The sequence below is a fragment of the Priapulus caudatus genome, unplaced genomic scaffold (assembly GCF_000485595.1).
Source record: "Priapulus caudatus unplaced genomic scaffold, Priapulus_caudatus-5.0.1 Scaffold216, whole genome shotgun sequence".
Classification (NCBI taxonomy): Eukaryota; Metazoa; Priapulida; class Priapulimorpha; order Priapulimorphida; family Priapulidae; genus Priapulus; species Priapulus caudatus.
The window spans coordinates 13608-27835 of NW_014577277.1; the positions used below are offsets into that span (position 1 = coordinate 13608).

Below are 14228 nucleotides of genomic sequence, written 5' to 3' on the forward strand. Positions count from 1 at the left end.
TCTCTCTCTCTCTCTCTCTCTCTCGCTCTCTCTGTCTTTGACTCTATTCCTTTTTGCTCTATTCCTTTCTTTGTTTCTCATTCTCTAGATCTCACTCTCCCTCGAGCATTCACACTCTTTCTTCAAAAAATGGGAAATTCTGTGTTAAGAATAAATTCTATCCTCGTCTTTCTCAGCTTTCACTCTTTTCTCAGCTTCAACTTTCAAACTCTAGTTTTTTGTGCACACCATAATTTTGGATTGGCAGACTCAAGATTGAAGGGTCATATACGCAAACTCACTGGCAGACGGATAAACACTCGCATGGACAATGGGGTCATCATACTACTACTGGTTCGTGGTGCACTAAGGTCAGCTGTGCCAAAATTTATATGAGGGTTCTCCCTATAGGGAGCATGTGTCATTATGTGACACACCCCGTCTACTGGGCCAATAGCTTTACCTGTGTAGCTATCCCTCCCGCTATAGATGCGGGATCGAGGTAGTACAATACCCCTCCAATACATTTTGTACTAGTACTTCTACTAGTAGTAATACTAATAGTATACTGTATATCATAACATAATCATAATTCATATATGATATCATATTATCATAATATTAATAATAATATTTGACATAGCCACAACAATGTTACCTATAGTTTTCGCTCCTCACTGACACTGACACTGTGTGAAACCGCCCTAGAGCCTAGTCCTAGGGTTCACTACTAGTGGACTTGCCTAATATATGCTTAATTATTGAACAAATAAAATCAAAATACACCATTATAATTTATTCTCTAATAACGTGAACACCAACCACCATGGCTGCCGCATTAACTAGCCGAGACAGTGATGATTCGTGCGTGTGTTACCTGTAGTCTGCTACCTGCGCGTGTGCCATATGCTGAATTTCTATTAAGTCTTTTATGAGTCCGTGGAATTCTTCTAAACATGCCATGTTCGATTGTTTCAATGGCAGACGAACAGAGCAGACAGAATCACTACTGGTGGTGGATGCCATGGTGGATGGCGGCATGGCACCGCCGAGTCGACTGCAGCGCCACTCGTTTTCCGTTTGACGGTACGAAAAACGAATTCTTATTTCCTTTACCGTTTTTCGTTATCGTGTAAGAAAAACGAAAAGACGGTATATACGCGGAAAAATGCAAGATTTTTGAAGAAAAAAACCAGGTATATGGCAAATATATTTTAACGCTGTCAGGGTTGAAAGGGTTAACCAGCCGCAATACTGGGTAGAATAAATAAAGGACAAGGGCTTATAAGTAAGAACCAGTTCAAGGGCGTAGCCAGGGGTGATTCCAGGCATTCCGGAATCTTCCCTGGTTTGTATCAAAATAGCACATATCTGATACAGTATGTACATATAAAAGCATGAAACAAAAATTTTAACGAAGTTTTATTAGTATACATATAGTAGGTTTGGAATCCCCTCTCTTGGAAGGAATCCCCTCTCTTGGAAGGAATCCCCCCTCTTGGAAAGGCTGGCTACGCCCCTGCAGTTCAATACTAAACTTCCGGAATTCATTCACCCACTTTTACCTTCCGTCACGCATGCATTACGTGGCAACCACGATTTCGTAGCAACTATGAATCGCCGTAGCGGTGAGCACATCACTAGAACCAGCTGGCGGGTGTATGCAGTTTCACGCGCTCGCTACCCTACACGCTAGCATGGCTGCGCGAGAGAGCAGGACGATCCTCGTCGGCATCATCATCAGTGCGATCGCACTCATGTGCCTCTACCAGATGAGCGATCACTCGCACCAAACTCCGGCGTTTGCGAAACCGAAGGAAAGGATCCGAGAGTATTCGACGGGAGTGAGGAGTACACAGAAGTGGAGGCGGACGGACGCTCCCGGAGCTTCGTACGTCGGATGTACGGCCGTAGTGCGAGACGGGACGGATGCTTTCGGCAGCAGCGACGCTCGCAGCTGCATCCTCGCCTGCCAGCGGGAAGCTGCCGCGTACGCTACCGTGGATGATGCGGGTTCGTGGTGCAGATGTGTGAAGCATGACATACGTGGCAGCAACAGCAGCAGCGAGCTGCTTGTTTCACCCACGTCCTGCCGGTCGGTCACCGCCGAACAGGACGTCGCTGCGGCGTTCGTACCGACTTCGACGATGCGGGACAAAGCGCGACTGTATAAACTGGAGCGATGCACGCAACGGGTGAGCAATGCATGGGTACCTTTGAGTCGGGCGTGCTTGGCGCTGGGGGTGGGGGCGTGCGGTGAAATTTTGTCGCAGAGGAGCATTTGAACAGCATTCATTTACAGGAAATAATTAGTAATAATAGGCGAAGGAGAGTAGAGAGACATTAAGACTTTGATAGGAAATACATCTCGTGTTTATTTACCTTCATTTTATTATTGAAACGTGCCAAGTGCCTAGCTGTGTGCTAGGGCTGTGGGAGTTGGAATTCTAACAGTAGAAGGCGTCCATAGGCAGCAGGCCTGAATAAGCATAGAACAGAAATACTCACACTGTTTCGTCGCATACACAACATACACTTTATTCATGTTAAATAACTACAGATTCATGCTCTATGCTCCGCTCGAAACTTTTGCCAGCTCCATGATGCGAATTTCTACAAAGTAGTCGGATATCACGTTTCAAACACAAAAATGGCTTACCGGTCACCATGGCTACGCCACTTGACGGAATGTCACAACTACACGACAAGACCCATTTTACTTCTAATGTTTTCTAGACGTCCACGAGGCATCCAACTGGCGTGCATAATGCAAATTATTGCACTCCAGTGCCGAATTTCACCGGAAAAAAATATGCCAAAAAAGGCCGTTTCTAGAGACCAAATAGTGCAACGGTGAACAATTTGCGGAGGCTTACTGTTGTATGCCTCCTTAATCCTTAGTTTATAAGAATAACCTTATATTGTAGCTCTTTAACAATAGCCCTCCACGTTTGTTTTCAGCACGGCAACGCACCATGCTCGCTCGTCTGCCTGGACCCGATCGGAGCGCACCCTGTCGTCGCTCTGGCCAGCGCGCCCGGATCCGGAAACACGTGGCTGCGCTACCTTATCGAGATGACGTCGGGTGTCTTCACGGGCAGCATCTACAAGGACAAGGATCTCATGGCGCGCCAGTTCGTCGGTGAGAGACAGCGGCGCAACGACGGCACAACGATCGTCGTCAAGTCGCACAAGAACATGAGATCCGTCGTGCTGGCCGTCAACGGCTCGGGCGCCATCTTGATCGTGCGCCACCCGTACCGCTGCATCGTCGCCGACTACAAGCTCATGCGCACGAAGAGCCACACGGGACAACTCCATCGCGAGGATTTCGCGAGCCGCGGCTGGGAGGGTTTCGCGACGAAGCGTCTGCGCGCCTGGTACCTGCTCAACTCCGTCTACCTGCGCAGCGTGCGCCCGCTGCTCGTCGTCCACTACAACGACGTGCGCGCCGACGCAACCGCGCAGCTGCGTCGCATCGCGCGCTTCCTGCGCGTCGACGCCGCGTCGGACTTCGAGGAGCGACTCAGCTGCGCCGTCAGATACATCGAGGGCGACTTCCATCGACCGTCGGCGACGGCTGGCGACGCGAAGCAGTTCGATCCGTTCTCGGACGCCTTCAAGGCGCTCGCCGAGAGCTACGTGGCGACGGTCGGCGAACTGCTGCAAGATGGCGGCCACCCGCCGATGCCGGTGACGGATCCAGCCGATGCGCTGCCCGTGTTGTGATGCGGAGAACGCTGGCTGTCTCTAACGGTCGCAGTGAGCGAGCATGCAGGAGGGCGCATTTCGTTGATAACTAAAACGTTATATAGCGGTTTATTTATTCGATTATATTTTTTATTACGATTCATGAATTATGATTATGGTTGTAATTATAATTATGATTTATGAATATAATTGTGAATATGATTATGATTATAATTGTGATTTATAATGTTTCGTCGCGGCGACGTTTCTGTTGGTGACCTTGACGCTGCGCCTACGGGCTTGTTATATATGTAAGGATGTCTATTGCTACCCGTGATCGCGTCAGTGGTTACGCGTGAGTGCGTTTAATACACCCTTGCTAGCGTCTATGTGAACGAATGGAAGAATGATTGATAACGCACAGTATGACGTATTCATGAAATTACTTTTATTGACACTACTTAAACTAGCATCCGCCCATAACGTGGCGAATGCGTACAGTGTAGTACGCGAGGAAACCTCACATAACTTACGAGGTATAAGCTGTCAGTCGCTGTCTCTAACCAAGATATTATATGCCTGTATTTCGATTACACTATCGCTCTGTGTCGTTCTCTGGTCGCATACGCGGTTATATACTGCCATAGGTAGACACGCCTACCTATTGTTTCTAGTCAGTCCGTACTACATGCTTGTCTATAATTGGCCTAATTCTATCCTGTCTATTCTCGCGTTACGACTTTACACAGCTGGTCATATATGCCAACCAGAACAATAGGCTATTCCTAGATATTTACTTATCCGTCTTTCGACGGTATTACATATACGCCATATCGTTAATACGAGTTGCAACGACTGAAGACAAAACGAGCAGAATGTAATCAATGAATGCGGCAGCATGTACGAACCATAATAGCAAGCTCGTGAATAGCTTGCTGATTATGCCGCGATTTACAAACCAATTCTCTACTGTTTTGTGATATATACGTTCGTTACCCTATTTATGGCAGAAATCTATTGTCGTGTTCCCCTTCCTACTGCTGAGTGCGCCCGTGAGTTGAGTAGTCTATTGGCAGGGGTGGAATAGCGAGGGGTCTATGTGGTGTTTGAATCGTAGTTGGTCCAGTGGCCACGATGGGTCGATCGATCAGTCTCAGTAACCAGGTATCATCGATCGGTCGGTTCTCGTGATCTAACGTAATCGTAAATCTAAGAACAAGTGACCTATATACCGCTATATATATTGTAGCGTATAGCGTGACGCCACACAACAGTGAGTGAGGAAGGTAGGGGAATAACTGAGAACAAATAGTCAAAGGCGAATACTGTGGATAAAGGACAAGGCGTATCTTGATTGGAACGAAAATCGGTGACAAGAACTAGATCGTACCAAGCGCTAGTGCGATCAGGTAAACAGTGTACCACGATACGCGCCAACGCCCTATTTCTATTCCCCTCTTCCCGCTCTTATGTCCTGCGCATGCGCCGTCATCTTCTCTCTACCTCTACGATGGCGTCGCCAAGACGTGCGCCATCGTCACTCTCATAGGTCGCGGTGTTAGATGGACTGGATATGTTCAATACTGAATAATTTGGTATGCCCGGTTCTCGATGGTTCCTAGTACCTGCGACGACAATGCCGTATTGATCTGCCGTGCAAGATCCGTCACATATAAGGAATGCTTTGATATTTCTCTATGGATGTTGACGAATGCATGTAGCGCGAGCCTTAATGAAATGGATGCCCCGTTGATAGTATAACCTGAATGTAATATTGGTCGCTACAATATTATATATAATTATATATATGCAAGGACACAAACATAGCGCGCGAAAGTGTATACCATATAAAAACGATATTTATAATATCGATATGAAGTAATGATATGATATGAATGATACTGAATGATATGATATGATATGATATGATATTATGATATGGTATATGTTATGGTATGATATGATATGATATGATATGATTTGATATGATATGATATGATATTGATTGAGTTAGGGTTTAGGGTTTTAGGTTAGGGGTTTAAAGGTTAAGGGTTAGGGTTAGGGTCTAGGGTTAGGGTTAGGGTAGCGGTTAGGTTAGGCGTTAGGGTAATAGGCGTTAGTGGTTTACGCGTCTAGGGTTAGGCTTAAGGTACCCTAATACACAACGCACCCCTTTCAAGCCACCAGCGAGGGCTGATGCACCGCGGGCTAGGTAACCCCTCCCCTACCCCCGGATTAGAGTAGCGCCGAATCTTTTCGATGTGACGCCGGATGCCGAATCGCTCGCTGTGCACACGAAACTGTAACTACACATTGCGTCGCGACTGTAAGTTTACCAGCGGAGATTACGGCATTAGGCACTTAGGCCGACAGAATCAGTAAAAACTGGACATATATTATTGAACGCGCACTTCGACAAAACTATCTTTCCTTCATTACACGATCCACTGTCTGTGTCACCTATATATCAACCTATGCTATATCACCAAACAAAACTGACTGTCCCAACCTACATGTAGTTCTCTTCTGACAGATCTTTCTGAGGTTTTTCTCTCTCCTCTCTCTCTCTCTCTCTCTCTCTCTCCTCTTCATCGCTCTCTCTCCTCTGTTGTCTATAGTGCCTCTATTCCTTTCTTTGTTTCTCATTCTCTAGATCTCACTCTCCCTCGAGCAGATTCAACACTCTTTCTTCCAAAAATGGGGAATTCTGTGTTAAGAAACAAATTTCTAATCTCGTCCTTTTCTCCGCTTTCACTCTTATTCTCATTTTCTTCAGCTTTTTTCAAACTCTAGATTTTTTGTGCAACACCATAAATTTGGCATGGCAGATTCAAGATTGAAAGGGTCATATCACCTTGCAAACTCACTGGCAGGCACGGATTATATATCACTCGCATGGACATGGGCAGTCATATACTCTACTGGTTCGTGGATTGCACTAAAGACGTCAGCTGTAATGTAACGGCTCAGCTTGTCAGAGGTAAGGTTAGACTTGTGCCAAAATTTAATCATGAGAGCTTCCTTCCTAGGGCAGCCATGTGTTCATTGATGTGACACACCCCGTCTACGGCGCCATAGCTTATACGCCTGATGTAGCTATCCTACCCGCTATAGATCGATCGGTAGTAGCAATACCATCCAATACATTTTGTACTAGTCTTCTCACTAGTAGTAATACTAATAGTATACTGTAATAGGCTAACATAATCATAATTCTATATGATATTCATATTATCAGATAATATTAATTAAATAATATTGACATAGCCACAAAACAATGTTACCATATAGTTTTTCGACTCCTCACGACACTGACACTGCTTGTGGAAACCGCCGTAGCAGCCTAGCCCTAGGAGTTCCATCACTAGTGGACTTGCCTAAACATTACGCTTAATTATTAAACAAATAAAATCACAAAATTCACCATTATAATTTATTCTCTAATAACCGTGAAACACCAACCACCAGAGCTGCCGCCTTACGCCGCAGACAGTGATAGATTGTACGTGAGTAGTTACCTTGTAGTCTGTACTGCGCGTTGTGCCATAATGCTGAATTTCTTTACTTGTCTTTTATGAAATGTCCCGTCGGAATTCTTTCTAAAATTGCATTAGTATCAATTGTTTTCAATGGCAGACGAACAGAGCGAGACAGAATCACTACTTGGTCGGTAGGATGCCATGGTGCGATGGGCGGCATGCCCGCGAGTCGACTGCAGCGCCACTTCGTTTCGTATTGACGGTACAAAACGAATTCTTATTTCCCTTTTACCGTTTTCGTTATCGTGTAAGAAAAAACGGAAAGACGCAGTATTTACGCGGAAAATGAGATTTTTGTAAGGATAAGAATTCAGGTATTATGGCAAAAGTATATATTTTAACGCTGTCAGGCGTTGAAAGGGTTAACCAGCCGCAATTACGGGTTAGATAAATTAAAGGACAATGGGCTTATAAGTAAGAACAGTTCAAGGGCCCGTAGCCAGGGGTGTTCCAGGCATCCGGAATTCTTCCTGGTTTGTATCCAAATAATAGCACATATCTGATCACAGTATGATACATATAAAAGCAATGAGAACGAAAAATGTTAACGAAAGTTTATTCGTAATAACATGTAGTAAGTTAGAGTTTGGAATCCCTTTTGGAAAGGACCCCCCTCTTGGAAAAGCTGGCTAGCCCCTGCCAGTTCAATACTAAACTTCCGGAATTCATTCACCCACTTTTACCGTTCTCGCGCGATGATTTGAGCGTGGCAACACGAGTTACGTACAATTTGAATGCCCGTTAGCGGTGAGACCTCACTAGAAACCAGATGGTCGGTCGTGTAATGCAGTTTCACGCGATCCTACCTACAACGCTTTAGGCCATTGGATGCGCGAAAGAAGCAGGGGGGACGGGATCCTTCGTCAGGCATTCATCAGTGCGATCGCACTCATGTTGACCATCTACAGATGAGCGATTCACTCGCCACCAAACTCCGGCAGTCTTGCCGTTTGCGAAACCGAAGGAATGATCGAGAGTATTCGACGGTCGACTCGAGTGAGGGATACACGGAAGTGGAGAGGCGGTCACGGACGTTCTCCCAGGAGGCTCGTACGTCGGATGTACGGCATCCGTGTGCGAGACGGGACGGATGCTTTCGACAGCAAGCGACGCTCGCAGCGATCCTTCGGTCTGCCAAGCGGGAGCTGCCGCGTTACGCTACTCGTGGAATGATGGGGTTCGTGGTGGCTGGTGCAGATGTGTGAACGGCAAGCAGCAGCAGCGCAGCGGAGGTGGCTTGTTTCACACACGTCCTGGACGTCGCGTCACGCCGACAGGACGTCGCTGCGCGCAGTTCGTTACCGACTTCGACGATGCGAGACGAAGCGCGGCTGTAATAACTGGAAGCGATGCAGCACGCGGTAAAGAATGGCATGGTGTCTTTGAGTCGGCGATGACTTGGCGCTGCGCGAGATGGGGAGGAAGAGGGAGGCGTTGCCGTTGAACCGCTGGGTGCTATTGCGGCCGAAGAAAGATTGGTATAAATGTGCGGTGCTGTTATTAGCTCAAGCTGTTGAGAAACAACCGCGATCTATGGGCTACCAGCGAGAAGAATCGTTACTGCGAAATGGGAATGAGGCGGGAGGGGGCGTTGAGGAGAATGGTACCGCCCACATGCGCACATACGCATTTTAGGCGATTACCGCCATATATGTGCGTTGGTGTTTAGAATAGCGATATTATTAGCCGTCAATTCGTATATTAAATTCTCTTGTTTTTGTGTTTCGTGGCACAGCGTTGTGCGTGCGTGCGGTTAAAGTTTTATGTCGCAGTAGGAGCATTTGAAACAGCATTTCATTTTACCAGGAAAATAATTAGTAATAATAGGCGAAGGACAGCAGTAGAGAGACTTTAAAGACTTTGATAGGAAATACATCTCGTTGTTTATTTACCAATCATTTTTATTATTGAACCACGTTCCAAGTGCCTAGCTGTGTGCTAGGGCTGAGGGAGTTGGAAAAAAAATTCGTGGAAGGAGAACGCGCTTGTAGACACATGTAATCAGGAGTCCATCAATAAACATTTGCTGTGTTGACGATTAAAAACAGTAATTCCGTATACTTGTATAGAGTATCAGTCGGAAAGCTTTTTAAGAACCTTGAATGGGGTGGCCTCTAGCCACAGACTCAATGATTGGTAGCTGAAGCGTTAGGGCCACACCGGTAGCGCTCACAGCGTAAGTGCATGCCGCGGCTCGCCCCCTCGCTTCATTCCCCTGTCACTTCGTTAGTTCTTTACGGTTTGTTCTTGGCCAGAACAGCTTTCCTTACCAGGCCGCTTAAGGTGGTGTTACAACAGTAGAGGCGGCCATTAGCCAGCAGGCCTGAATAAGCATTGAACAGAAATACTCACCTGTTTCGTCGAATACACAAGCTACACTTTATTTCGATGTTTAATAACTACAGATTCATGCCTCTATTGCTTCGCTCGAAACTTTTAGCCAGCTCCATGATGCGAATTTCTACAAAGTAGTCGATATCCGTTTCAACACAAAAATGGCCTACCGGTCACATGGCTCACACTTTGCGGAATGTCACAACTACATCGACAAGACCGATTTTACTTCTATTGTTTTCGTAGACGTCACGAGGCATCCAACTGGCGTGGCATAATTGCAATTATTGCACTCCAGTGCCGAATTTCACCGGAAAAAATATGCCCAAAAACGGCGATTCTCTAGACAAATAGCTGCAACGCGTGACCCAATTTGCGGCAGGATTACTTTGTATGGCTTTTAATCCTTAGCTTTATAAGAATAACTTATTTATTGTAGACTTCTTTCAACAATAGCCCTCACGTTTGTTTTTAGCACCGGACGCACCATGCCTCGCCTCGTCTGCCTTGGGACCGATCGCATCATAGCGATCTCTGTTATGTACCATTGATATATATGTCAACGACCCCGAGCCGTGGCAGCGCGCAGCAATATTCGCCGCTGTCAGTAGAATTACAATCAATTATGTCAGGCACACACACAGCGACTGATCAACGGCCGGGCTGGTAACCCCTCCCCGACAGACTAACGGATACACAGACTGGACGATACGCTAAAATAGTGTAATGCAATTGAATGGTGGCGCCGCCCAGCGAATGAAGCGGTACACTAAAAATTTGGCTGTGGTGACAGACCGTGGATGTGTAATGTTGTAACATTAAAGCGTCTCTATTGTTAATTCTAATATTTGGACTGGAGTTTAATTATACATTCCTGAATCTAGAAGGTCAAATGTTAGTCTGAAAGTAGATTTTGCTCTATTAAACGGCTATACATTTATTTTTACATGCAAAACGATCATCCACACCGTATCACAGACTAATGCACAATACACACAATACATCACAATGCGTAATTTGCACACGGTATACTGTGCTACAGTCTTTAGTTTAATTTATTCCTTAGTCTGTGACCGGATTTTGTCAGATGTTTGTTTTTTCTGCAAACAATAAAAATAATAAAGACGATATAATTTTCATATTTTGTACTCAAATACCATTAATCACATTTATTGCTAAGAAGCTTAATCACAAGTGCTGGAGCTTCAGCAATTTACGATTTTGCTTGGTTCTAAGTTGGGAGTGCAGGAGGGTTACTGACTTCTATCAGAGATGGAACTGCATCCTTTCTTAGCCTCTTAAATTTTTTTACTTGCCCTTGTGTTTTTAATAAAGGTGGAAGGGATCGGGTGAAGGAATTATGGAAAATAAGGTAAAATACAGACAGTTTGAATTTTTTTGTTTTGTTGATTAATTATTCAGCATGTGTTGATTTAGCTTTGATATTGCCATAAGCAATAATGATATACTTCAGTGACCAGCAGTGAATATTTCTCAAACGTATTTTTCTGTTTATGTATATTTCATGAAATCAAGCCTAGTACATGTATAACGACCCATGAGTCACACGACGAGAAGCAGAGAAAGCAGTGTATTTTACTAATTTCCCATACTAATAATAGTTATATTTTTAAATAGGTACAGCATATCACTTTTCAAAGCAGCCAGTGACTTTAACCCTTGTCAGCGAGCACATAAATTGAGATGCCTCAAAATGATCCTCGCAAATTAGCAGATATTTGCATTGGATGTCTTTTAACCCGTCAATATCGGCTCTTCTTATGTTGCAGATCCACTTCCGAAGTCTATGTACATGATCATCTACATGTGTCATGTAATGATGTGGTGTATTATTTACAAATTGCATATCGTTTTAACTGGAATTTTTCACAGAACAAAGGGCAGCAGAATTACACAGATCACCGAACCAAGTAGTGTTTTTCCTACCTTTAACTGTTAGCTTCACAAGATTGTATCTTGTACTAGCGGAATACCCGGCGTTGCCCGGGGAAATCAGTGGCGTTACTCAGTTGGTGACCGCTTGGTTGAAAGGAAAACGCCCAAAAAAATCCAACTATCTATCTATCCATGCATCCATCCATGCATCCATCCATCCATTCCATTCCATGCCATCCCATCCCATCCCATCCCATCCCATCGCACCGCATCCCATCCCATCCCATCCCATCCAATATCCCATCCCAAATCCCATCCCATCCCATCCCAAACAGTAAAAAATCATAAGAAATCAAAAGATAAAAGAGATTAAAAATACAAATAATTAATAAATAAAAAATAAACAATAATACACACTAAAGAGGTAGGTAAAGGGAAAAAAGGAAAAAAGAAGCAAATAAATTTCCCAGCAGGGACTCGAACCCGGAATCCCGGTGTAGGAGACAGATGTTCTAGCGATTAGGCCACTGCGCCGTTAAGCGCATCAAACGTGGATTCACACGTACGTGATGTTAATCTGTACGCACCGCCATCTATTGATGAATAGAATTTTTATCAATTTTTAACTTTTTAACTTTTTAAAATTTTTGTTTCAGCCAGAACCACCTACCAGACGTGCTGATTCTGAAAATATCTTTAGTTTTCCGTTAGGCTGCGGAGTTATCTTGTTATGCGAGTACGGACTAATTCGGCTGAACAACTTTATATATATAATTATAGATTAGTTTACATTGATATTATGATTACATATGATTAAACAATCAATAAGTACTGTCTCTGTTCGTGTGCACAGCAGTCAGTGAGTTACTGCATGTGTCACTGCCGTCCTAACGAATTTATTATTTGCAAACGTATATAACATGCAACACGTGATAAATCTAGTACCCATCCTGCTCTGTGGGAAACTTGAAAAACGCTATATCTGGGTTTTTCTTCCTTGTATTGGAACAATTTCCCGCACTGCAATAACCGCCAGCTGATGCCATTTTGAGTAGTTGACTCGCTTCATTCGCCAGGGACAGCACCATCGAAACGCTTAACAAGCAGAGTATCATCCGGGTACGCTGGGTCTGGCGTGCTCTACACTGTACTCAATTAACTATAATTAACTAATTATAATTATAATTATATATACTGTAATTATTAATTAACTATACTGCCTTGAATATCATCACTACCTCCGGCGAGAAGCAAAAATACTTCTAAACTCACTTTCACGATTTCCTTTCGAGAAACTTAATTGTCATATCAGTTGTCACAACGTGTTCATGGCCGGGAAGGGCTTATATTATACTGTAAATTGTTAACACATGAAGACTTTTTTGTAAAAAACAACAACAAGGATATAAAATTTGATAACAAATAGGAAGTGCCAAATATGATAATAGCAGGAAACGTGGGATCGCACCGTATTTTTTCATACAGACATATGGTTCTATGACGCGTCACTGCTAATTCAAGATTATTACGGTGAGCCTATTAGCTATATAAGGAGCGTACCATCGATACCTTATCGTATCACCATACAACCAGCCGTCAACAATAGTATATATACTGTAAGCAGGCAATTTACATGAATGTAGCTGCTGCATATGAAAGTAGCAAATGCTTGACTTGCTATAGTGGCGGACGGGATGATAGCCGGAGCTAGTAACACGAGAAGGAGAAGCCACAGGCTACGTTGGCAATGACTCATCCCTGGTCAAGAATAACTTGGCGTAAGAGGCCATGCAGGAACTTGTGTCGAACTGCGCAGTACAATTTAAGCCAAGGAGCGAAGAGCAAGCGAAGTCGCCTGCTCGTGTTGGTTACCGTATTTGGCAATGAAGTAGGAAAACTGTCACGTGAAGAGGGCAGAGACGACTAGTTCGGTCGCTCATATAAAAGCGAACGCGTGTCGATTTCAAGGAGGAGAGAGAAATAGTGTAGTTTAGCGAGCGGACAGTAGACAGCATGTTCTAACTGGTAGAGTATAGTTGTGCGGCTATAGTGATTTGTGTTAGAAGCGGCAATGCTTTGAATTGGTTTGCAGAGAGAATCTTGTTACTCAAATATGAATCGTCTTGATTAAATATTATTGTGCATTATTTCTGGCTTAATGTGTCATTCTTGAGTTCTTACAGCTTACTACAAATCCACTGAATTCATCTTTGTAGTTGTGATTTCCCGACTACAATACCTTAGATATCTATATAATATCAAGAGTCCATAATAGAAACAGAGATGAACATAGAAACATAGATAGAAACATACAGATAGAAACACACAGATAGAAACATACAGATAGAAACGAAGGAACACAGATAGAAACATAGATAACAGAGCATATCTTCTATTATAGACTTGATAATATCAAGAGTGGATAATAGAGACACTATTATCCACTCTTGATAATATCTATGATACATACTGCCTAATGCTGCTATATAATTATAGGACCCATAACAGCAGCTAGATGGCGCTACCGAGCGATAAAGTGAATGTGTGTCATGCAGGCATGAAGACGTACGCACTACGATAACAACACATGCACTTTCACGACACAATTTCATTGTACCGTCAACAAACAACAACATTATAATTAAGAGTAAGTTGTGGAAATAATTCCCGCCCGTGCACCGCCGTGTGTGTGTGTGTGTGTGTGTGTGTGTGTGTGTGTGTAGTGTGTGTGTGTGTGTGTGTGTGTGTGTGTGTGTGTGTGTGTGTGTGTGTGTGTGTGTGTGTGTGTGT

At 44.1% G+C, this 14228-nt stretch overlaps 2 protein-coding genes across 2 annotated transcripts in view; both read left to right on the forward strand.

Moving 5' to 3' along the window:
- The first annotated feature begins 1502 nt into the window (after window positions 1–1502).
- Window positions 1503–5435, forward strand: LOC106807467 (WSC domain-containing protein 1-like). The gene is made up of 2 exons (XM_014809800.1): window positions 1503–2174; window positions 2941–5435. The coding sequence occupies exons 1-2, from the start codon at window positions 1641–1643 to the stop codon at window positions 3706–3708; spliced, it is 1302 nt and encodes a 433-aa protein (XP_014665286.1). The 5' UTR covers window positions 1503–1640; the 3' UTR covers window positions 3709–5435.
- A 1135-nt stretch (window positions 5436–6570) lies between these two features.
- Window positions 6571–14228, forward strand: part of LOC106807452 (thymidine phosphorylase-like) — a 36258-nt gene continuing 28600 nt past the window's right edge. The window contains exon 1 of the mRNA XM_014809779.1: window positions 6571–6649. Coding sequence (XP_014665265.1) covers window positions 6571–6649 — 79 coding nt within the window. The remainder of the gene's footprint in view (window positions 6650–14228) is intronic.

What these genes read in the sequence shown, in the direction of transcription:
- LOC106807467 (XM_014809800.1), top strand. Translation starts at nt 1,641, where the DNA reads ATGCAGTTTCACGCGCTCGCTACCCTACACGCTAGCATGGCTGCGCGA. An exon ending in TGGAGCGATGCACGCAACGG is followed by an intron (nt 2,175 to 2,940) that starts GTGAGCAATGCA and finishes GTTTGTTTTCAG; the next exon opens with CACGGCAACGCACCATGCTC.